General features: G+C 45.8%; 1 protein-coding gene across 1 annotated transcript in view; it reads right to left on the bottom strand.

Moving 5' to 3' along the window:
* FOXO1 (forkhead box O1) overlaps positions 1 to 20,213 on the bottom strand; it is a 60,321-nt gene extending 40,108 nt beyond the window's left edge. The window contains exon 1 of the mRNA XM_061353174.1: positions 19,530 to 20,213. Within this exon, the coding sequence (XP_061209158.1) occupies positions 19,530 to 20,129 (600 nt within the window). The 5' untranslated portion in view covers positions 20,130 to 20,213. The remainder of the gene's footprint in view (positions 1 to 19,529) is intronic.
* Between the last annotated feature and the right edge of the window lie 2,800 nt (positions 20,214 to 23,013).

Raw genomic sequence — 23,013 nt, 5'->3', positions numbered from 1 at the left:
TTTCTAGCTGAAAACCCCGAATAATTCAAGTTCTGTTCTGGTGCTATCCATCAGCCCTAATTCTTGGCAGCTACTTAAAAGGACTAATGGTCTTGCAATGGAGTCATGGGACTTTGACTCATGGTCCCAGATTCAGCTCCAGGTTCCACCACCAACCCCCACACAGCTCCAGCTCTCTCCTTTGCCCCATGCTCCTCCTCAGCTGCCCCACCACTGCCAGTGAGGACGCTAAAACCCACTTCCTCTTGAGCCTCCCAAGGCTTTAGACTATTTTGTGGGTGGTTCCGATACATTCAGGGCTGCCTTTGCTTGCAATTGCTCCTCTTTGCTGTCCTTAACACAAACACGTATCAATATAAGTGAAAACATTGGCATGTGAAAGGTTCATAGACTAAAGCTATGCAAGCACAAGCCATGCCTGATTTTCTACAGATTCACCTCCCACTGACATGTCCCACACAACTTCCCACAGGCATAACCTGAACCCCACGATCCACATCTCTAACTTAACTACTTCCACTCCTTTATCTTTTACAGCCCCCAAATACTTTGAGCCCCCAATACATAGCCCCTGAACTCAACAGCACCCATCGCCCCCTCCTAAACAATGTCCCTTAGAGAGTCCACCAGGTCCATGACAGAGCATGGACTGGCCAGCAAGTTGCTAGCCACTGGCAGCAGAACAGAAGATCCCAAGCAAGGATACTTCACTCTTCAACTGAACCTTTTTGGGGGGTTTCTCGGTTTTATTTGTGTGATGTTTTGTGACAGTTAGCCATAATATGAATATTACAGTGATGAGCACAGAAGCTGGATTCATTACTGCCTTGTGACTCACTGGAGTTTTTTCTAAACTGGAAAAGGTTTTCATAGTTTTGGGGGCACATTTCACATCAGAGCTATACTTCAAAAAGTGTTACAAATCAAAACAATTTTGGTGACAACACTACAGGGAAGCACAAGCACCCAGCATTTGGAATGGCAAGAAATAAGGATTTTTAAATATCCCACAGAAACGCTAAACATTTTTTAATCCCCTTCAAGCTTTGGATTTCAACCTTTAAAAATGCAAGAATGGTTCATTTTAAGCTTCTGGATTTTTTTTTTATTATTATTTATTTCCACTTTGGCTTGTGACGTGAACAGATCCATTCAGTGACATTACACAGCACTGCTTCTGAAAGCAAAAGTCTGCTCTTTTCTATCCTACATCAGTAAGAGCAAAAACCCTCTTTCTTCTGACCCAAAGATCATGGAAAAGAATACATGTGTCTAAAGACGAGACTTGCAGACAGGCGTCATACCTTGAACTGGACAACCAAGTTGGAAAAAGCACAGAAGCTTTCAAGTTACACAAGCTCTTCCTTTAACTCTTTGAAGTATTTTAATTCCCTGCATGTGAATAGCCGTTTTCTTAAATACAAATCACAGCAAGTTATCTTCCTTATTAATTGCAGCTTTTTTATAACACTCATCTAACTCTGTATATTTTTCTTTTATTCTCATCTGCATTTACAATGTGATTGTAAACAACATGAACAGGAGTTCATGCTTCCAGGTAAAGACTGTGTTTTTTTAACTAATAGGAAATTCTATCATGTCATACTGTTGCAGTTTTTCTCCATAACAAGCTCTTCCATTACGTAGCAGATTACATACCTTTAAGATACTCCTTTTATTTGTGACACACATTGTCTTCTCTTTAGACAGTAAAGCAAGAGAAAGCAGGATTTTACAAAGCAAAAAACAAGAACACAACAACACCGCACTCATGATTTAACTCATACTTCAAAGTCTTCTCATTTCCTCGCTCGCCTTTTCTTATAAACACCACAAACAAAACACATTTGTTTGCTTTGATTTTCAAAACTCTACTACTCCCAAATATGAGGAAATTCCTCTGCAACCCACTGAGGTTACCGGCACATCATGGCTTTTGTCCCCATATTGAAACCATCCAGATTCTGCAGGCTTTCTAGGAAGCACAAAACAACTTCCAGTTCAGATATTTCTTAAGTCTGCCCAGGGAGCGGGCAACCCTGAGACTGACAGACATCATGGCCATCTCTGACTCGAAGAGCATATTTCATCATAGGCAACCAGGATGTACAGCACTCTGCTCTGTATCCCTGGCCCTGCTTTCAAATGGAAAGAGGGGAGGAACCCTCTCAGACTGAAAATGCATGGAAGCTACGCTATTTATCTGAAAAAATACATCTACACTATGTGTGAATTGTGTGGTTGTGCTCAGTCTTTAAGAGACCAAATTTAAGACCTCCCAGTGCTGGTAAACAGGGACTCAGGCCTTGGTTAATCCCCATGTAAGATTGTCACCTTTCTACTGCTTTGGAGGAGCAGAATGTTGCTGCTGCATTTGACACCCATGACTTCCTAATCTACAGATTAGGAGATGCTTGGTTTTTTAATCATTCTTAGAGAACCTTTTTCGCAGTCCTTTAGGGGCCTCAGTGGTATGGACAAGACAACGACCAGAGCTTTGGTTGCAAATTAGTTTGCCAAAATACAATCTGTACAGAGAAACCCAGAGATTCCTAAATTCTCAACATCTGCACAACAGGACAAATTGGGCCAAAAGTCCTCACATGAACTAGAAACAACATGGTCTGAGATACCATGTTAATCCCATGCACTCAGGACTACAGGCTTGCATTTGATGAGGTTATTTTGTCAACACTAGAAACTGTCCCTTCCTTGGCCTTTTCCCTAAACTGATAGTGTCTCATAATTTGAGCCTAAAGGGACCTCTGGGGATGATCACAAAGGCTGCCTCCTTTCTAGGGAGTTATTCACCACGCCCGATGAAGTTTCTCCTTGTGAACAGTTAAGAGCAAGAACCTGTTCTCCTTCACTGACTACCAAGCCCAAACAGACCAACCTCCTAAGCTAAAAGCAGACTACCTAACTCTCTTCATATGTAGCTGTCTTCTTTCCCTTCTCCTGTTACCCAAGGGCTTCCCTTGCAACACCAAGAGGTACTTTGAATCACAAAAGTCAACACATGGAAAGGAACCACTAAGCTTAACTAAAGGCAACTATTAGGCTGTCTAACTTCAGGCAACCTCACATGGAGTTCAGAAGAGGACTGTGGTGTCTACACACCAGCTAATCAGCCAGGGACAAAGAAGAAACCTCTATTTCTTTGAAGCTTCGATGCTGCAGAAGAACCTGAGAACCTCATCAGACTCTCACACAACCGGTTCCATCAGCAGTTACACACATGATCTTTAGGTTGCCAGTACAAGATGAAAAGTCAAATCTTATATGGTAAGCGAGATCCATTTTTCTTACTGGTGCTACCTATGTGAAAATTAAGGCAAAATTTACATGGCAGAGCAAAAAGGTGTGAATGGGGAGAGGGAATATTCAGGTTAGTACATATATGGTTTGCTATTTTATTTCTATTCCTCAGGTAATAAAATTCAGTGCAAGTGGTACTTTAGAAAACCAGCAGCACAAGCAATAAACCCTGTCAAAGTTTTTGACAATAAAAGCACATTCTGCCCTCTGTTTTGCTTTTTTTCCTCCTTAAATTTGGAAGTTCCACATTTCAGTACAATTCAGACCACGTTAAAGACATTTCTAGGAAAAAGCATGTTTCCTACAGCAAAGCTCATTTAACAGTCATTTAACAGCAACAAACTTAAAGCCTTGGTTGACAATTTCAATTTCTCCTCTGCATGATTCATCTTTATCCCTAGGATAGGCCTCAGCAAGGGATTCTCCCAGCAAAAGACAGACTAATCAAATTATTTCAAGTCAGTCAGGTATTTGCTTTATGCCACCCAGCCCCGATGGCAAAATCTCTTGCAATAGCAGAACTCCCAACGGTAAAAGAAAAAAATGTTTATGGGCTAAATACTGGCTTAATCAGAGCTAAGAGGCAAAGCTCTAACAGTCAGAAAGATATAAATGTTATCACTGTCTTATCATGCTACACTGGGAAATGGCTTCTATACATGCATATGCACCCATTTCAGACACACTTGACAGAGCACAGAATTATTGCTACATTGCATCCCAGTGGCTAACACAGAGAGGACAGATTTTTGCAAGATGCTCAAAGATACCAGCACAGCAGCCAGGACTGGTGGTGCTCTCCACCAAGCCAGGACAAGGCTTGGTGCTCTCCACCCCTCTTCCTGAGCAGATGGGCTATCCATGTGTATCCAAACATAATGTTGTCCAGAAGAGCAAAATTCTCCTTTCCACTTTTCTTGACCACCAGCGTGGAAGGGAAACAGGTCTCAAGTCAGTCACCCCAAAAGTTCACAGAGGACAGCACAGGAGAGTCATAGGAACACCATGTCCTCAGCCTTGTGAGCTGCCCTTAGGCAGGGGCACTCACCGCTGGCCCCCAGCAGGGACACTACCCCAAGAGCTGGCTCATGAAAATGAAACACTGCCCTGGGCCACAGCTGCACATTCAGCTGGTGTGTTACTAAACCCTGCTGCTCAGCAGAGCAGCTGGGGCAGTCTGGAAACTGCTACCTCGGAAGAAATATCCTCAGCCACGGCACTGCCCTAGCTCACAGGCTAAGGTAAATTCCTGAAGACCAGGGTGTGAGCTGTGTTTTATGCATCCATCATCTGCTACTTTTACACAACGTGCCTAGATAAAGACACCTAACCTAGCAGATGAATTTTGGTGAAATTATTTCTTACCCCTGCCTCAACCTGGATTATAACTTGAAAATTAAGATGCTTGGTGTGCTTTTGCTTTAGCCTGGTTTCCAAAGGACAGGGTGCAGCATCAGCTCATCTGCTGGGTATCTGTGCTACATGCTGCAGCATCTTGCCCCAGACGTAGATAGGAAACATGAGGAAAAGATCAGCAATGAAACTAGTAACTATAGTGGGTTATTCTCTTCCACCCCTCCCAGCGATCTTCTAAGCTCCAACAGCTTCCATATATCCTATCCATTGGAAGAGCCCCTCAGACTTACACCTCCCCATGTGCTACCTGCCAAAAATGCTCATGATCTAATCACCTTTGGAATTCAAAATAGTTTTGAGTTTGACAGCTTTTATTTCAAATGTGAAGAACCTCCTGCACACCTGAAAGCTTGTTGGCCTTTTCCCCATGGTACCCTTGGCTCTACAAAAAGGCACTGCCTCCTTTAAGGACATCATGATGCCACCTACGTCACCACTTTTTCCTGTGTTCCCAAATCCAATGCAGAGGGCAGTCACATGTTTCTGTTTATACATCCCATAATACAAGGCCCTTATTTATCAATAAATGCCTTGAGGTGCAGAACAAAGCCTGAGCTAACAAAAATCTGACAGGATTTTCTGCTGGTGTTTCACATCAACGACAGCAGCAGCCAGAGGAAAGGTAAGGGAAATTATGATGCAACCATCAGAGAGCCCGAAGAGTAGAAGAGTAAAAGGAAGGGGCTGCTACAGGTATTTGAAGAGCTGGGGAACGAAGAGGGAGGAGAACACAACAGAAGCAGAGGCCCAACCTTTTATTTTCCTTCTCTCTTTTTTTTAACTCTAACCCAAGGCATTAAAGAATTACTTAAAAAATTACATACAAAACCAGACAAATGCTATGTTTTGCCCAATAAATAACTAACCATTGGAACTCATGGCTGCAGGAAAGTAACTTGTAGTGATTAAAAAGGGATTAAACGGGTTTTATAAACAACAGTATCTGTTGTTAAACACGCTAAAATAAAATTACAAGAGTTAATAACCCATTTGCTTCAGGGCATAAACTAATGCTTATCTAAGGGTAGCAGAGATCTGCCTGCATGTCAGCTCAATATCTGGCGCAAGAACTTCTCTCCATAGGCAACCAATCTTTGCTTTTAATTCCTGGCATTTAAAAATTGTCTTTCTTGCCTGAAAAAGAGAGCAGGCTATTGTTCAGCCCTTCAACTGACCTCACATAATTAATTCTGGAGTTTACCAGATATACCATTCCCTTGAGGAGAGCGGGAGAACTGCATGAAAAGAGAGGAAAACAGTTTAATTGTGCCACACTTCAATACTGTACTCTCAATTTCTTCAAACACAGTTTCTGAGGGCACTAGAACCAAGCACATGAGTTAAAATTCTTGTAAAAAGCTTAAAGATATGAACAAAACACAAAATCTATTTGTACTTTGCCCTGCAACAGTTCACCAGCCAGAGCAGTTTATGAGAAAATTAGATCTTTAGGGCAGGCAGCAAGGGAAGATTTTTGGTATGTCAAAAGAACTTACTCTGCATGGTAACAATTAAAGCATTATCTAACATCATACCCTGTTCTCAAAGATGCGATAGGGTTCAAGTACAAACTCCAAGATTATGATTCCAGCCCTCTCCAAACCCAAATCCAGACCCAAGAATCTTACTAACGGATTGGCTGGTCTCCCAGATAATTGCTTCTGGACAAAACACGAGATGGGATACAACACGTCCAGTGCTCTGCTGTGGTTATGAGTTTTTAGTTTCAAATTCCAGCTTTCTCTTCCCCACAGGTGAGACAGCTGGGCACTGGGGATGCTCCTCCCCTGGATCAGGGGAGCTTCTGGAACAACAGGTCTTAAACATGAGCTCTGCAGAACTCACTCCACAAGTGACCCTTCCTTCTGTGTTGCCAGGCTACCCAATCCAGTTTCATTTGTCTACAACTTTATTCTTATCATTTATTTTTAGGGGGGTGCAAATTACAGCTGGCCAGTTCAGCAGCCCTGAGGATCGGCATTTGAATTGTGTTTTCAAACAAGAACTTTCCATTTCAATTGACTAGCAGACCAGACAGCGTGCCCTGTGCCTTGCGAGTCTGCAAAAGTTTAGCACTGACCACCCAACAGAGCAGTATCAGTGCTGAAGCTGCATGTTAAACTGATAACCAAAGCAAGAAATCTCAAGTGCTGCTAGGAAAAAAAAACAACTCTAAAACTTAAGTAAGATTGACAATGAATGTTTCAGACCACTCTATGTATATATTCCCTCTCCTCCCCTACTGCTGAAACAGCAAAGCAGACATGGCAGATGGCATGATTCATCTGAAAATTACTCCAGCAGCACTCTATTAGCCTCTAAGGAGTAAACTGGGATAAAAATATTCTGAATGCTAACTTAAAACTAGGCAGTTGTCATGGGGAGTCATCAGGTCAGTCTACTTGCTTAGTCTGCAGAATTTTTCTTTCAATCAGCAAAAAGCATAACATGAAGATGATATAATTTATTTGTTCTACCTGCCAGGAATTAATACAGAAGAAGGGAAGCAGCTGAGGGACAAAAAGGTTTATTTTTATTTTACTACACATAACTAAAAAAGTACCAGCCAAAGTCAGGCCAAGCACATTAATGACAGCACGAGCCATTTCTGGCATGATGGAATAGATTCAGTTTTTAAGAGACATCTTAACTGGAAGAACAATTTCCTACAGGTCCAGCAGCTGAATGTAAACGCTCAGCTGAAGACACGGACAGGACCTCTCTCCCGTGTCCCAGGGCATAAGCACTTATGTCCATGACATCTGCAAGACGCTGCTTGGTAAGAACACCCACCAAGGGAGCCACCCCGAGCTCCAGTTGTAGCCCCCCCAGCTCACTCACAGGCCCATGGGGGACATGGGTAGCCAGCAGACAGCCCTGAGGGAGTGAGTGAACACAGCGAGGGGCATCACATCCCTGCTCAGCTGTGGTCTCACTCTGGGCTCCCAAGCTAGCACTGCTCACCAGCCTGTGTTACACACAGGGTAACTCACCAGGGAAGGGAGAAAATCAATACCAGCATCACATTCAGTGTCAAGGTAACCTTACCTGCCCAAAAAATGCAGTTAGAGCACTGTGCCATCAGCCCCCCTCCTTCACATGGAAGACAGGAGTCAGCAGTGCTGCACATCGTCTTCCAGAGAAATTAAAATTGGGATCCCAGCTGCAAGGCACGCTGAGCGCTCGCTCACAGACCTGCTGGGCTAGCACACAATGCCTCCAACTGAAACTCCATCACTCGTTTGAAAAAAAGAAACAAAGCACGCACTTAGATGGTTCAGCTTATGCTGACAGTACAAAAACTCACTACAGTGCAGGCCACTGCCCCAGGACTGGCTACTGTAACATTAATTGCCTTGACTCTGGCCTCCAAGCTAAAATCTCCTTCCCAAATAAACAGTCCACAAGAACCAACTTTTTTGCTCTATCAACAGTAACACTCAGCATAAGCTGAATATTTGGTGTTCTTTGATATGCAAGTTAACCAACCAGGGGGTTGAAGCCAGTAATGTAGTTGCCCTCATCTTTGGAGAGAAGGTGATGAAATTGTGCTTAATGTCATCTCTTCAAAAAGGCGTTTTCTACATATGTATACGCTACCACGTCAGCCTCATTGCATAACTGGGTTGTGCAATCATGGCAAATTCATTTACATCTTCATTTTTGTTCCAGATCTCCAGGAGGGGGAAGGAGGGATCACTGTCAAAGGACAGGGCGGCCTTTGCAGAACTGGTCTCTTCAGGGAGAGGAGGGTGGTCTGACGAGGGGCTGGAGGCAGTGTGAGGGCACCAGGACTCTCACTACTGCCACCACTGCTCACCCAGAGCAGATGCTGGGAGCAAAGACTTAGAAACCTCAAAGCAAAGAATGACTTCATAGCATCAGTGAATGACTAGCGTTGGCTTGGACAGCAAGCAGAGAAGATTATGGTCTCTCCTTTTAATACTTATTACTGTGTTATTGCCACAGAACTGTAAAGAAGAAATAGGCAAGAGTGCAGTATCAGGTTTTCATAGACTGAACAAACTGGATTATTCAAGAGTGACTCAAGTTTCCTAACAAGCATGGAAAAGTCTGCATTAAGATAGCATCTCTTTATTTTCCCAAAATCAATTGCAACAGGCTGCATTTTAAAATCCTGCTTTAAACTCCCATCCTCTTTTTTATTTCAAGAAGGCATTTACTAGATTTACTACATTTGTAGATAAGGACACAACACACCAACAGTACCAGCGACCAGACCCTAGACCAGCATTAATACTCCAGTGACTAGAATATACACTCACAAAGTTAAGAGACATGCTCAGCTCTTGCAGCAAAGCCAAACCTACAACCATAAGGATCTGACACCACAGTTTTACTCAGAGGCTGTATGTTCATCAGGAGAAAAAGGGAAATAAGGAAAAAAATCACCCATCTTGAGCTGAAATAGAAAGCTCCGGGTTCAGCCCTCTCCACCCCTCTCCAAGGTTTCCAAGCATTTAAAGCACAGAGGTGCCTTCCAGCTCTGCCTTAATACCACCCCAAGGGTAGCAGGGACAATGACACCGTAACCACTACAAAAAAGTGAAACTGTTCTGAGTTAATCCTGCAGTCACAATCTGCATTTTCACACCTAAAACCACTCCAAAATACGCCTTCTTTCTGTACTGCTTCCTTCACTATAGATTTCTAGATATTAATCAAGATTTAGACACACTCAGCCAGATAAAACTATGTAGTGCATTTTTATTTATGTTTGAATTATACAGCACAATTTGATCAGATCACACATGAGGCTGTATCCTCACCCTGAATTTCAAACAGCTGCTGGTTCGAGCTGCAGAACTCAGTTCCAAGAGCAGGGCTGAAGTAGGACAAGCGTAGCAGTGGTGACAGGCAAACAGCAACTGCAAATACCTGAGCCAGATCTGGCTCTGGCAATTTAAACTGCCTTAACACCACCACAAAGCTCAATAAAAAATAAAATAAAATAGTAGTAATATTACTGAATCTAATCAATAAACACTGATCTTGGAACAACAACTTCCATCATGAACCTTTCATTTTAGCAGAAGCGTTGCTTTCCTCTCCTGAACCTCTGGAGACACTGAAAGACCTCACTGAGCAAAAAAAGCAGCAGCACAGTATCCTCCGGAGAGGCCAAAGGATGTGCTTTAAGTAGTGAGTAGCCTCCTTGGTGAATCACTGCAGATTTCTCCCTGTACTGCTAAGAGGAAATGAGATTGCTTTCCCTGACCTCCTCTTCACACCTGAGCAGCAAACAGGGAAGTAGCCACAAACGCGCCCAAGAGACAGCGATGCTTCAGCAGGATACCACCAGCAGGCTCCAAAACCCCAAGGGATGGGCACAGCAGCACCTCGCCAGTGCCAGGGAAGAAGCCAGGTTCCAGTCTTCCCCAAAAAGCCTTCTGCTCACAGCTCACAACCTCTTCACACCTTCCATCATTTGCATCTGAGAGGACTGCTGTTAAGGGTCTCTGGGAGCATCCCCAGACTCAGATGCTGGATGCTCACAGGGCTGTCCTTCAGGGGAGAGAGGCATGAGAGCAAGGAAAGAAGAGAGGCACTAACCAAACAGTTACAAACTACACCTGCTAATTATGCATCTCCAGAAGGAAGACATCAGCGGGAATGATCCCTCTTCCCTCAGCATGCCACCGGGATGTCTTCAGAGCCAGGTTTTCTGGGAGAAGGGGTTGTGGGGGTTGCAAATAATGACATTTAATTTGAAGGTTCACATTTGAAGGGAATATTTTTGGAAAGAGAAATCAACACGTTAACAGCGAGCAGGAGCACAGAGCAACATAATCCTTTCACATCCTGACAGGGGAGAACTGCGGAGGCCTGCTATGAAGCATCTCTGAATAACCGCATCTTCATTTTCTGAATATCTAATTAGGAGTTTCTATATATTGCAAAGCATCACTATAAGATATAATTTAGTTGGCAAACACGAAAGATCTCTCAGTCTTTAAGTATGCTTTTGGCAATCAAAATTTAAATCCGGATATATATCCAAGATATGCATGGCACAGGTAACTTTTTTCTTTTAATTCTAACAATTACATTCAAATTAGCAGATTAACTCAAATCAGTTTTAAGCAAATGCAAACTGGAAGCAAATCAGCCTTCAGCACCACCACAACAGTATATTTGCAGATGGTTAGTATTCTTACTCCTGTTAGTAGTTTCAAACACATTGAACATCTACCAAAGGGCAACAGACAAAATAAAACAAGTTCAGTCTAAATCTAAGGCTACAGATGCCAGAACTTAGCATCGACTCGGACCTGAAACTCCCATATGCCAAAAAAACATTTGCAATTGTGTTAATTCTCACTGTGGGAACTGAAAGGCAGCTTCATAAAACACAACGGGCAACAAATCCATTCCTTTAATTTCAGTCGCCCAATTTTAATTAATTTCCATCCAGGCAAACATTAAGCGTTTCTGCTGATCTTGCAGGATGTAAGCTCATTTGCACAATAAATGTGGTCTAACAAGTCACCACATTTAAGCAAGTTGCTTCAGTCTTATCTAACTGCGCAGTTTGAAAAGTCAGTGACGGGTTAAGTGAAACTCCACCCACGTCACAGTTTCTGGAGTTAAGCACAAGAAAACTGAAGAAGTTGCAGTCCTCTCATTGCAGGAGGGGCTGCCAACAGGATTTTGACAGTTGGAGTCCATATTCTGAACTATGTGTATAGCCTTTATTCAGGAAGGGAAAAAAACGCTTTCATTTTCTCCTACAAAATGAATGCTCGTATTCCAATGCTCCAGAGCTCCCCTTCGAAAAACAAACTAAAGACCTTCTGCTGCCTGCTTATGGTGCCTGTTAAAAAGAAGAGTGAGGGAAAAAAGTAGGAAAACAAGTAAAACGAATTATATTGTACACATTTAAATAGGTCAGCGTATAAACAAAACAGCCACAAGGTGTGTCTGTGCCAAGAGGCACAGATCACTCCAGCATTAAAAAGCAGAGACCATCAGCAACAACAGGGATTCACCAGAGGTGGGGCTGCCAGCAGAAAGGGCAGTGGGGCAGCCAGGGACACAGCCTGCTGCCCCTCCACACATGGAGACTGAAGACCAGCTCCAGGTGAGCAGCAGTGGTTTGGGTTAAGTGTTGCTTACTTGCTCCTCCTGTGCAACATCAACAGCAGAACGAGAGAACAGTGCCCTGGCTGCTCAGCTACTAAGCTACACTACAGATCAGCATCACCAGAAAGCGGCTGCCCCTGCATCCCCTGTCTCTATGAACCTTCAGCATTCCCCAAAACTAGTTTCCATGGAGAGCACAAAGGCTGCTTACACATAGAGCTCCTTCATGTACTCACACCACTCATTTCATTAAAAAAAAAGTTTCTCATTTCCTGATTTCTGGGCACGATGAAAATTTCATTCTAGTACCAACTGAAGTGGAGGTGTCTCTAACTGTCTTTAGTGGGAAACACCAAAACGCAAGAAACACAAACCAGCCCATTCCATCGTTTCACATCCTGGCACAAGAGAAGCATGGAGGCCCAGCACAAAGTGGCCTCTAAATGATAGATATTTAAAAACTAAAATTAAATTAAAAAGCTAATTAAATAAATGCTTTTACGTATTATAAAGCACAGCCAGGAGACAATGTAGTCAGCAAATCCTATGGGTTAAGGGCACCTCTGCTTGCAAGCCCTTTTTTGGCAATGAGCTCAATTTAAACCTGAATATTTACTGCTTTAGAGACCATGTCCCTCACATACCCAGTATGTTCTCTCAAGCACACATGTGCCAAGCCCCAGAACTTGCACCCCTTAGACCTATGCCACAAAAACAGCCTGAACAAAATGAAGAAAGAGACCCACATACTCACACCAACACGGGCCTGGTCTGCACGCACCAGCAAAACACTTGGAGAAACATGGGCTGCTTAGAAATGCAATCACAGCCATCCCTGGCATGCTGGCTTGAAGTGGCAATGGGACTGAATGCACTTCCAGCTGCACGGATTCCTAGCATTCCCCAAAATTAAGTTCCTGAGACCAGAACAAGGGAAGACTTGTACCTTTAAGTTTAATCAACTCTAGAATAAGACGTATTTTCAAAAAGAACTATAACATCATTGATACTGTGCAGTGATGCAAGATGCCTTTAACAACAGTAATCTGTGTGAGCAAAATGAGGGCTGCCCTCCCCTCCTTCAGCAAATTTCCAGTCTCTGTCTGATGCAGCAGCTGTCAGTGTCCCAGGGGTTTTCAGTGACTACATTTTTAAACCCAGCCAGCCACTTCTGGTCCCATATACCACAAAGCAGAGCATTGCTAAACCTTTCCCATTTACTGCAGAAGTGCTTCAAAACTAAATACGTTTGCACCTTTAAGTGATCTGGTAAAGATCAGTATCCACTATTGAAATCTAGCATGAGCATCAGGCCTAATGAAGTTCTGAGCAGATAATCATCAATTCAGTAAAAGAAGATCAATTTATTCTTTTTATTCCTCCACCTCCTCCATTAGAAATTGAGACCTATGAGGAAACATCACAATACAGCTGCTGCTGCTGAAGACATCTGCGTATCACAAACTACAGTACAGGAATGAACCACCTTTTCTTGATGAACACATTAATAACATTAATAAGTATATTTAGAAATAGTACTTAAATGTGAATAGCACTGGTCCTCTGAGATAAATTTAATTCATGAAGAAGCTCTCTGTGGAACAGCAAATGCTGTTCTTCAAAATGTGACTCTTCCAAGTGCACTTCATTTCTAAAGTACAGCCTGTTATGATGGTGTTTCCCCCATATTCAGAACCCATTTCAGAAACCAGATTTACAAACAAAATGCTACAAAATTCATTAAAATATTAGTATGCACTACCATATTCTTAACTATGACTAGCTGCAGCTAGAATCAGGAAATTTAAAGTTCCTTCTTTATAGGAGTTGACATTAAAGTAAATACACCCATGTTTTACATCTTTCTGAAAGAGAAAACCAATAAACTATATACCAGGTTTCTTCACTATATCACATCAATATTCATTACTCAAGTTTACAAAGTAACTTCCACTAGAAATCCCTGTTCTACATACGAACTTTCTCCCGATCCAGAAGGGGCTGAAGGTTGAATCTCTGTAGCCACAGCCTTACATACTTCACAAATCTGTGGCTGCAAAATGTATCAGCACTTTTGTTCCAAAAGCCAAGCGCTCAATTTACAAAATATTCACCAGTTGTGTAAACAGAGGAACATATATTTAGGTAGCATTATGCTTTGGGAATGGAAAAAAAAAGTCAGGACATCTCAAGAGTACGTCATTTCTGAAGTCTTACAAAAAAACAATGCCTGTTTTACTGTTGATCATTGTATTGAAAAAAGACCCAAAACCCTCAAATGCGTCACCTAAACATCTTTATCCCTTTGTACCACACTGCTTCCCCTTTCTATCCCAGGCATCAAAAGCCCCAGTTCCCTGAACCTCCAACTTCACTGGTCACAACTTGTGAAACTAAGTAATACAAAAATTACGATACTAAGGAAACAGCTGAGCATGTCATAAGGAATAAGGTGACAAAGAGAGCAGTTACCTCAGTTTTGTATGAAGCTCTTTAAAGTCAGGCACATCAGGAAAATTCAGTTCATTATGTCAGTATATAAAGCCACTCAGGCGTTGTGTTTTGGTGTTTAATCTTACCTGTAATTATATAAGTAACTGAACAGATAGAACAAATAGCAAATGGGCAAACAAAACAAAGAGTATTTCCAACGCATATCTCAAGGCCCTGATGGGAAGCTCAAAACCTCAATGAACACTGGGACACATTACACCAAACAACAGAAGGCACTGGAACTGGGCACATCATGAGCATTCCAGTTGCTGAGAAGTGGCTTGGTCCCTCCGAGGCACAACCTGCCTGCGAAATGGGGCCAGGGAATCCCCCACACTGCCCCAAGAACAGGCAGTGTTTGATTTGAGCTCAGAATCAACGTTTTCCTTTAAGCAAGGGCAAGGTTAAAAAGGCAACTATAAAAGGAGAAATGAATTAAGTTTAAAGGAACAAACAGGTAAGGGCCAGGATTGTGATACAGCTTTGCCATGAGTTACCTGTGCTTAGGCGACAAAAGCACCTTACACCTGCAAAGACAAAGCTGAACTTTCATACCTGAAACTGAGCAAAATGCAAGCTGGTGACTCACAGACAGACAACAGAGGCTGCTACAAAGGACTTTTAGTGGCAGTGATCAGGTATGCAAGCTAGTAAATAGTGAAACTCACAACAGGGTGGGCAGAAGCTGGAACTGATTTGGCCCCAGCTGAGACCAGGCATCACAGCAGAGCGGATGCAACTACAACTTCCAGCTGTTGAGGCTATTACTAGTGCCACACATAAGAAGATATGACTATAACAGCATTTAACTTGGCAGAATCCATTAACAGAAAACCCAATATACATACTTATATATGCTTATGTGTGTGCATGTATAATATAATGCATGATGCTAGGGGTCCACAGATCATCTAGGGAAGCATCTAAAGGGACTGAGATAAACGTACCACTGTATGTGCCACCACTGAGGAAACACACAGCAACTCTTCAAGACAATCTTCAGTTGTAATACTTCCATGGAGAGGAAAAAACGTGTAATAAAAACCTCACAAAGACATACTCATTTCACTGAAATAAACTGTGCGAATTTCCATGATTTAAGTTGTTCACTGATACAGAATCAAAAGCTTTAAACAAATTCTGTGAAGATTATTCTTGTCCTCTCAAAGTCCTTCAAACACTTCACACTATCTGGCTTTCAAATCAAATACACAGCAACCCAAAATTTATTTTGCATGGAGAGCGATACACTACTAAGCAGTCATGACCACAGTGTTCCTATTGTAAGGCCACCCAAAAGCACCAGTTACATGCCTCTTTTGTCCTCAGGATTTCAGGCTTACATCCATTCATCCTTCTGCAGCTAGGTATCACCTATTCTTATTCCTCCAGCAATGGCAACAAATAAATCTAGGTGATTGAGTTTTCTTCGGACTAGAAGTCGAGGAGGTATAGATACATGTGACCTTAACACCTGCCATTGTGAAGAATAAACAACAGAGCCACCTTCAGACGAATGACACCAAAACTCTGCGTTTTCTACTCAAGAAAAATTACACATTTTTATTCTAACCCATTTTCAAAAGCAGGCTAAAAGGATGAGACCATTCAAGAAAGGTTAACTGTGATAGCTCCATTACAATCCATCTCAACTATCTTGCCATAAAGCAAAGACAACATTAAACATGCACATCACAGATGTTTTAAATTTTATGATATATAGATATATATATCATATATATAGATAATGATTAGCCAAAAAGCTATCAGATTCACCTACAGCTGCGGTGAAGTTCTTGGGGGACTACGCTGTCTAAACCCCTGTGACTCCCACTAGCACATGTAAGGGAAAAAGTTGCTTTCACTTGATGACTACTAGGAGAAAAGTGCCATTCTTCCATGCAACTTTCACACCAATTTCTTTGTTATCTCATAAACAGATCTTGTTCTTGCTTTAGCTTTGTCTGAGCAACACCAGTCGCTATCGGCACTCATTCACAACCAACAATAGCGCAGATCTGGCAGAGCACACCTCAGTGTCTCATTCAAGGTAGCCACTGCTCAGGGGTCATGCGGTCTTTGCTTCCCTAGGGCTCAATGGGGGTTTTGTTCATAGAGTTTGTGCTAAGAAAGGCTGGAATAGACTACTTTGTATAACTGAGAACAATTTTACCTACTTTAATAAGCTACTACTGATAATTTTATGTTACTACCTTTGGCTTCTATCCTTATTTTAAAAGCTATTTTTATTCAAATGTTATTATTTGGAAGAACCTAGATGCTATTTTGAGCTCCTAACAGATAATGTTGACATTGCTGAATATTATTCAGTGGAAAGTTAAAAAGCAGCTCAGCATCAGATACTAAATCAGGGCAGTGCATAACTCACAAGCATTACAGCAGTTAGCCCTCAACATCTGGGTGAGAAACACAGCCTTGCCATTATACAGAAAGCCCACATTCTTTTCCATTTCTTGGGTATTTCTTAGATTTTGCATATAATTTGAAAGGTGCCTCGTTACACTTACAAATATGTGAACGCCAACAGAGTGAAGTGTGTCAGAGATCCATTTAAGGGGAAAAGAAGACTAAAACCACCCTCTTTCTCAGACTGCAAAACATCCGTGCGCAAGGCACTCCCGGCCCCAAGTCAGTGCCAGGCTCTAACGCGAACCCGCGCTCCCTCTGTCAGCAGGAAAGTCGAACGCTGATCCGTGTGCATCGCCGGAGCCACGCTCCTCCTCTGCCGGGCCCTCGAATACTCAGGCTTCGCTCCCAGCCCTTTGCCCGCACCTACAGCTACCAGAGCACGAGCAAATCAACAGCTCCCAGACTCAAGAATACAAATAATCCCTATTCAAGCCGAGCTGGATGGATAAATGGTAATGAACCAGGTGCATGGGGTGCGTGTCTCAACCAGACCAGCTATAGCATTGACACCCAGTGGTCACAAGTAACTGAACTTGAAAAAGCGTGTTTGAGAAACCTTGCACTTACCTCCATGAAGTGGGAGAAGCTGCAAGTGTGTAACTTTCTGAGCAGCCTGGCACTGACACAACCAAAGGAAGGGCTTAGGGCAACATGTGTCCAAGGCAAAACCCAGGGACTATTTAATTTGGGTAGGCGAGTTCACACGTACTTATCGGCCAGCAGTGACTGGCAGGGTACGTCCTGCACCCTACCAGAGGGTAGCCCAGCCAAAAAACATGCCAGTAACGGCTCTCCCTGTCACAGCAGAGGCATGTGGGCATAGGAAGAGCTCAATCTGTCAGAGGGAGTCGTGGAAAACTTGCTAAAGCACCACAGGAAAATCAGCAATAAAATAGGAAGTGCCTTGTAAGTTACACAAGTAGTGGAGTTTGCTCACTTGAATTTGGGATTTCTTTGCTTTATTTTAGTTGGTTTGGTTTTTAGCTCTCTTCTACTCATTCTGAAAAGGCACTTGATGCATCTGGCTTTTCTCAAGGAGACTGAAATAACCACGGGGAAAAAAAACAAACCCAGCCCTTCCAAGTGACAAGTTACCTTATTTAAAAGTTGCCAGCTATCAATCATTTCACTCTTGTTAAGGGTTTTCATGAAAGATGTCTATAGACAATTGGCCTTTCCATTTTTTTAGTCAAACACATTAACAGAAGCTAACAAATTACTCTAAAAAAGCTTAAAAGCCTCCAGTTAAAAATTTGTTTCGGATTAATCTCCATTTCCTTAGCAGGATGCTGCTTACCTCTAAAAAATTGAATTTACAAAAAAATGATGTGACAAACATTCCTAGCTCTGCAATTAAAAATACACAAATACAGGGTTTGAGTTGACACTTTGTTTTGGAAAAGGTATGTAATACAGATCCTCAGAAGGAAAGCAAAGAGTTTGGCTGGCGCTAACTGAAACTAAGTCAGGAACACACCAGAATGCTCTGATGCCATGCGTGCAGCTCACACATTTATTGCCATAATTTAATCCCTCGAAGGGTGAAGGAGTCTCTGTCTTTACACAGAGGGCTGAAGCTCATTCTGACAATGCTTCCATACAACAGTGCTGCAGAACTACGCGCCTGCCTCCGCTGTGAGCAGGGGCACAGGTGAGCGATGCATTCTTAGCATAGGCCTCCGAGGAGCACGGTTTGCTCGCAGCAGCATCAATGCTTCATCACGCACAGGGATGCAGAGCTGGAGGGTACCACGGGCCTTGCAATGCCACACCACCACGGTGGGCAAAGGCCAGTGTGGCCTCACAGACCCACGCGAAGCAACATCATGTGCCCAGGACAGTGGCCAGCCAGCAGCTCCCCAGGACCTGGGGGTGAAGCAGCGTTCAGCAGCCTGCCTCACAGCCTGGCTCTGAGCAGCCCCAGCCCCTCGGACCCAGCCTGTGCAGGTCTGAGCACAAATCCCTACAGCCAACAGGTTACTACTGCTGCCAGCCTGCTACGGTTACAGATTGCGCTGTAGGAGGAAACTGTCCCACTATTTAATGGGAGGAAGACGCTCCCGCAACCAAGGTTTAACAAAGCCATCAAGACAAATACAGCGGCTTACTCATTAAACACGCGGTATTTTTCCAACCCTTGTCCTGCCTCCGGTCTTTCCCCATCCCTGTTTGCTTCTGCCCCATCTCCGCCACCTAAGGGCAAACCCCGCTGCTGGCAAGGCCGCCCCTCACCCCCCCATCGGGGCCGGCCAGCCCCAGGGGGACGCGACGGTGCCCCCACGGAGCCCACGGCCACCCCTCGACAAGGGTGTTTAACCCCGACCCCGGCGGCCGCCCTGGGGGAGCGGGAGGCGGCGGTGCTCCCGACGGGCTTGCCCGGGGATGGCGCCGTGACACGGCGTGAACTTTTGCTTTCGGCGGGGCAGGGCGGCGGGGGGGGAAGGGGGATAGGCGGAGAGCGGGGGGTGCGGCCCCGGCCCCTCCTGTGCCCCACCGGGGGGAGGGCAACAACGCTTTTTTTCTTATCCTCTTCGGCTTCGTCGCTGCGGACGGGTGAAGAAAGTCGTACTTTAAGGAAAGAAAGCAGCAGCACGGAGCTGGAGCGCTGCAAAGTGCGCGGCGGGCAGCGCGCTCGGCAGTTCGCAGCGCCGCGACTCCCTCTGCCCGGGTGGCACCGTGTGCAGCGCAAAGCACGGCACCCGCACCGCCGCGGAGGAGCCTCCCGGGAGCCCCCTCGGGTGCGGTGTCCCCTACCACCCTCCCCTCACCTTCCAGCCGGCAGAGCTGTTGCTGTCGCCCTTATCCTTGAAGTAAGGGACACTCTTGACCATCCACTCGTAGATCTGGGAGAGGGTGAGCCGCTTCTCGGGGGAGCTCTCGATGGCCTTGGTGATGAGGTCCGCGTAGGACAGGTTGCCCCAGGCGTTGCGGCGCGACGAGCTGCTCTTGCGGGGCTGCCCGGCCACGGGGCCCGACGACAGACCTGCTACGGATGGCGGCACCGGCGGCACCGGCGGCGGTCCCGGCGGGTGAAGGCGGCAGCCGGCCTCGGGCGCTGGGAAGTCCCCGCAGCGGCAGGCGGCCGCCTCCGGGGGGGCGGCGGCCGGGGGCAGCGGTGCGAAGTCCTCGTTCTCCTCTAGCAAGCTGAGGTTGCTGATGAAGTCGGCGCCGAGCGCTCCCGAGGCGGCGGCACCAGCCGCGGCCCCGGCCGCCCCATCGGGCTGCCCGCCGCACGACGGCGCCGGGCTGGAGGTGGCCGAGCTGGGCGGGTTGAACTCCGGCCGCGGCAGGGGCCAGGTGCAGGAGCGTGGCCGCGGCAGCGGCTCGAAGTCGGGGTCGATGTCCACCAGCTGCGGTGCCTCGGCCATGGCGGGGCCGGGGCAGGAGCGCGACGGCGGCGGCAGTGGGGCGGCAGGGCTCAGAGCCGCCGCCCCATGCAGGCTCCGGGCGCGGACCGGCGCGGCCCCGACAGCGCGGTCTCCAACTCCCCTCGCGGCTCCGGCCCCGCCGCCCTGCCCCTGTCCGGCTCCCGGTTCCCTGCCCTCCTTGGCGGTAGCAGCAACGGCAGCAACGACCCGTCCGCCCGGCGCGCACCGACTGGAGCGACCGCCCTGAGCGGCCCCGCCTCCAGCCTTCCTCCTCCTCCTCCTCCCGGCGGGGTGGGACGGCCCGCGCAGCTCCAATGGCAGCGCCGCGCCGCCCGCCCGCCTCCCGCCGCGGGGCCGGTTTGGCAGGAGGGTGCCGATGCCCCCGTGCTGTTTCTGGGTGGTTTCTGCTGTTCGGCGGCGGAGAGGTTGAGAAGCTGCTGCCGGCCGGCGGAGTCCTCTCTCACACACACAGACACAATCCCGGTCTCGGCGCCGCGGGCGGGGGGTGCGGGGCTCCCCTGCCCCTACGGGGAGCGAGTGCCCTGCGGCCGCCGGGAGCCAGAGAAGTAACTGCTCGCACCGCCAGCTGCAGTGGGAGGCACTGAAAATGCCCCCGAGCGTGTTTCTACCTTGGTTGCTGTCGGTGGGGTCGTACCGCCCGTACCGACAGCCCCGCCGTACCCGGGGATCGGAGGGATCTGGGGGCATCCCCCGGTTGCAACGGGGCTGCTGAGGATGGACGTGGGGGGGTCCCGGCGGCTCCCCGCTACACCCCAGCAGCCCGGCGGCCCGCCCCTAGGACCGTGGGCTGCGGCAGCTGCCCTCCCTGCCTGCCTGCCTCCCGCCTTCCTTCCCTGTCAGGACGGCTCCTCGCCAGAGTGTGTGCGCCTCCCGAAGCGATAAACCTCCGCTTCGGCTGAGCGTGTTTTCATACCGGGAGCGGGTAGTTTGTTCCGTGGGCAGGCATGAGAGCTGGGGATAATTTCACTGTAAGTCAACTATTAAACATGCTTTATATATTTTCCCGGCAAAGCCCAAGGCCACAGAATCCGGCCTTCGGAAAAATATTATATACTGATGGACTTTCGGACTTACACACTTTGGGAATACAAGTAAGGGTTGTATTCCCCCTTTCCAAAGGGGCAGCAGTTACAGGACAGGCACCTCTGCCTCCCGACCCCATAAACATGCAAAGAGATAGATGTTTGAGGCAACATCGAAGTGATACTCTGTTTAAAATTAAAAGGAAGACTTTCTTACTCTAGGGAAACAATCCCAGGGATGAAGCACAACTCAACACCATGTTCAAACTGACAAACCCTCGTTTTCAAAAAATCTGTTTTGTTTCCATAGAGGGAGTGCTTTTGAGAAAACATACCTCAGACATGGCTTAGTAAGTCACAGGATTCACAACCAGCCAGGGCATTTGATGGTGCCTGTCAAAGAACCACTGAAGCGAGGTAACTGTCACCGGTGAGCCAGCAAACCTGTTACTCTCCCCTCCTCTCTGCATTAAGGTGGGGAGTGTTACTGGTATTTAAACGTGGTCATTGTTCCCATAAAAATATTTTCTGAAAATGAGTAACAATAATGAAGGAGAGCAAGCATGAGGCTGGATTTAGGCCCACAGCACGTAAGTGAGTGACAGATCATACATCTACATGCACATGTCGTCTATTATGAAAACACCTTTTAAGACATGTGATGACACCTAACTGCATAGTGCAACATATGCCGAAGTGCGGTGCAACTGATCAGATTGTAAAGCACTGTTTCTGTCATGTTTATTTTCCCAAATGCCAAAGGTGGTTATACCTTATTATAGATTGGCTGCTTGTCAAATTTCAGAGTTGTTTTGCCTGTAAGTCATTTCTATGTTTTCCAAACCCTTTAAAGGACTCAACCCACAAATGTGCATTGTTTAGTCCACAGATTTTAGAAACCCCCTTTTCCAGTTTAAAAAAAAAAAAGAAGAAAAAAAGTAAAGAGAAAGAAAAGCAGCCCCAGTTCAACCTAATAACTTGCATGCCACGTTTCAGCTTGGAACAGCTTTATCTGGCAGCGTTACACAACTCAGCTACAGTAGTTGCCCTGCACTGAGGGAGAGCACCCTGCCTTGGAGAAGCAGAGATTATATAATGGTGAGGAGCAGCCAGGGACGCGCAGCTAATGGACATGTTTAAATGGGAGCCAAAACAAAAGAACTGCCCGAGAACACTGAAATGTTTTCTTTTTCTTTCCTTGGTGTGTGAAAAAAAACCCAAACCCAGACTAAGAGCCAGGCTGGCACTCATCCTGTGAAAGGAAATGGATTTATTACCTGGGCTTTCGCATGAGGGTTTTTTTAAGTCCTGCACTCCTTGCTTTTTACTTTGTCAAAAGTAGAGATGTTATTCCCTGACCTCTACTGGTACATGCAGATGTTGAAAAAAAAACCACCAGCTTTCCTTTCTCAGATGCCAGCAGTGGAAACTGGAAAGAAAGCTACTGCTGGGGGATTTCAGCACTGGTGTGTTCCTAGTTCAGTCTGGCTTGTTCTGCAGGGTAAGGGCTGTATTGCCCTTTCTTCACCCTACGTGGCATTGCCATTGCTCACTGTGCCTTCTCAGGGGGTTCTGCTACATTTGTGCCCCACATCACTGGTGTTCTTGCAGCTCAAAACATAGCAGTGGATACAGAAAGCAGTTTTCAGTGAGGGGTGAGGGACATAGGGTAGAAAGTAATAAAACTAGAGCCTTCAAAATGCTGCACTTGCTTGGCAAGTGAAGCCCCATGACTCAGAATGCAACAGCCACTGCAGCAGGGGTTTTGACTATTGCATGCTATCAGCTGGGCCAAGGTCTGCTGAGGGTTGGAGGAGGGATGAAAGTTGATGAGACAATGC

This window comes from Neopsephotus bourkii, unplaced genomic scaffold (genome assembly GCF_033783945.1).
Source record: "Neopsephotus bourkii isolate Nb327-2 ecotype Australia unplaced genomic scaffold, CSIRO-AGI_Nbou_v1 NB_663, whole genome shotgun sequence".
Taxonomy (NCBI): Eukaryota; Metazoa; Chordata; class Aves; order Psittaciformes; family Psittacidae; genus Neopsephotus; species Neopsephotus bourkii.
Note: the sequence above shows the minus strand (reverse complement) of the source record. Positions and strands in the feature narration are given on the sequence as shown.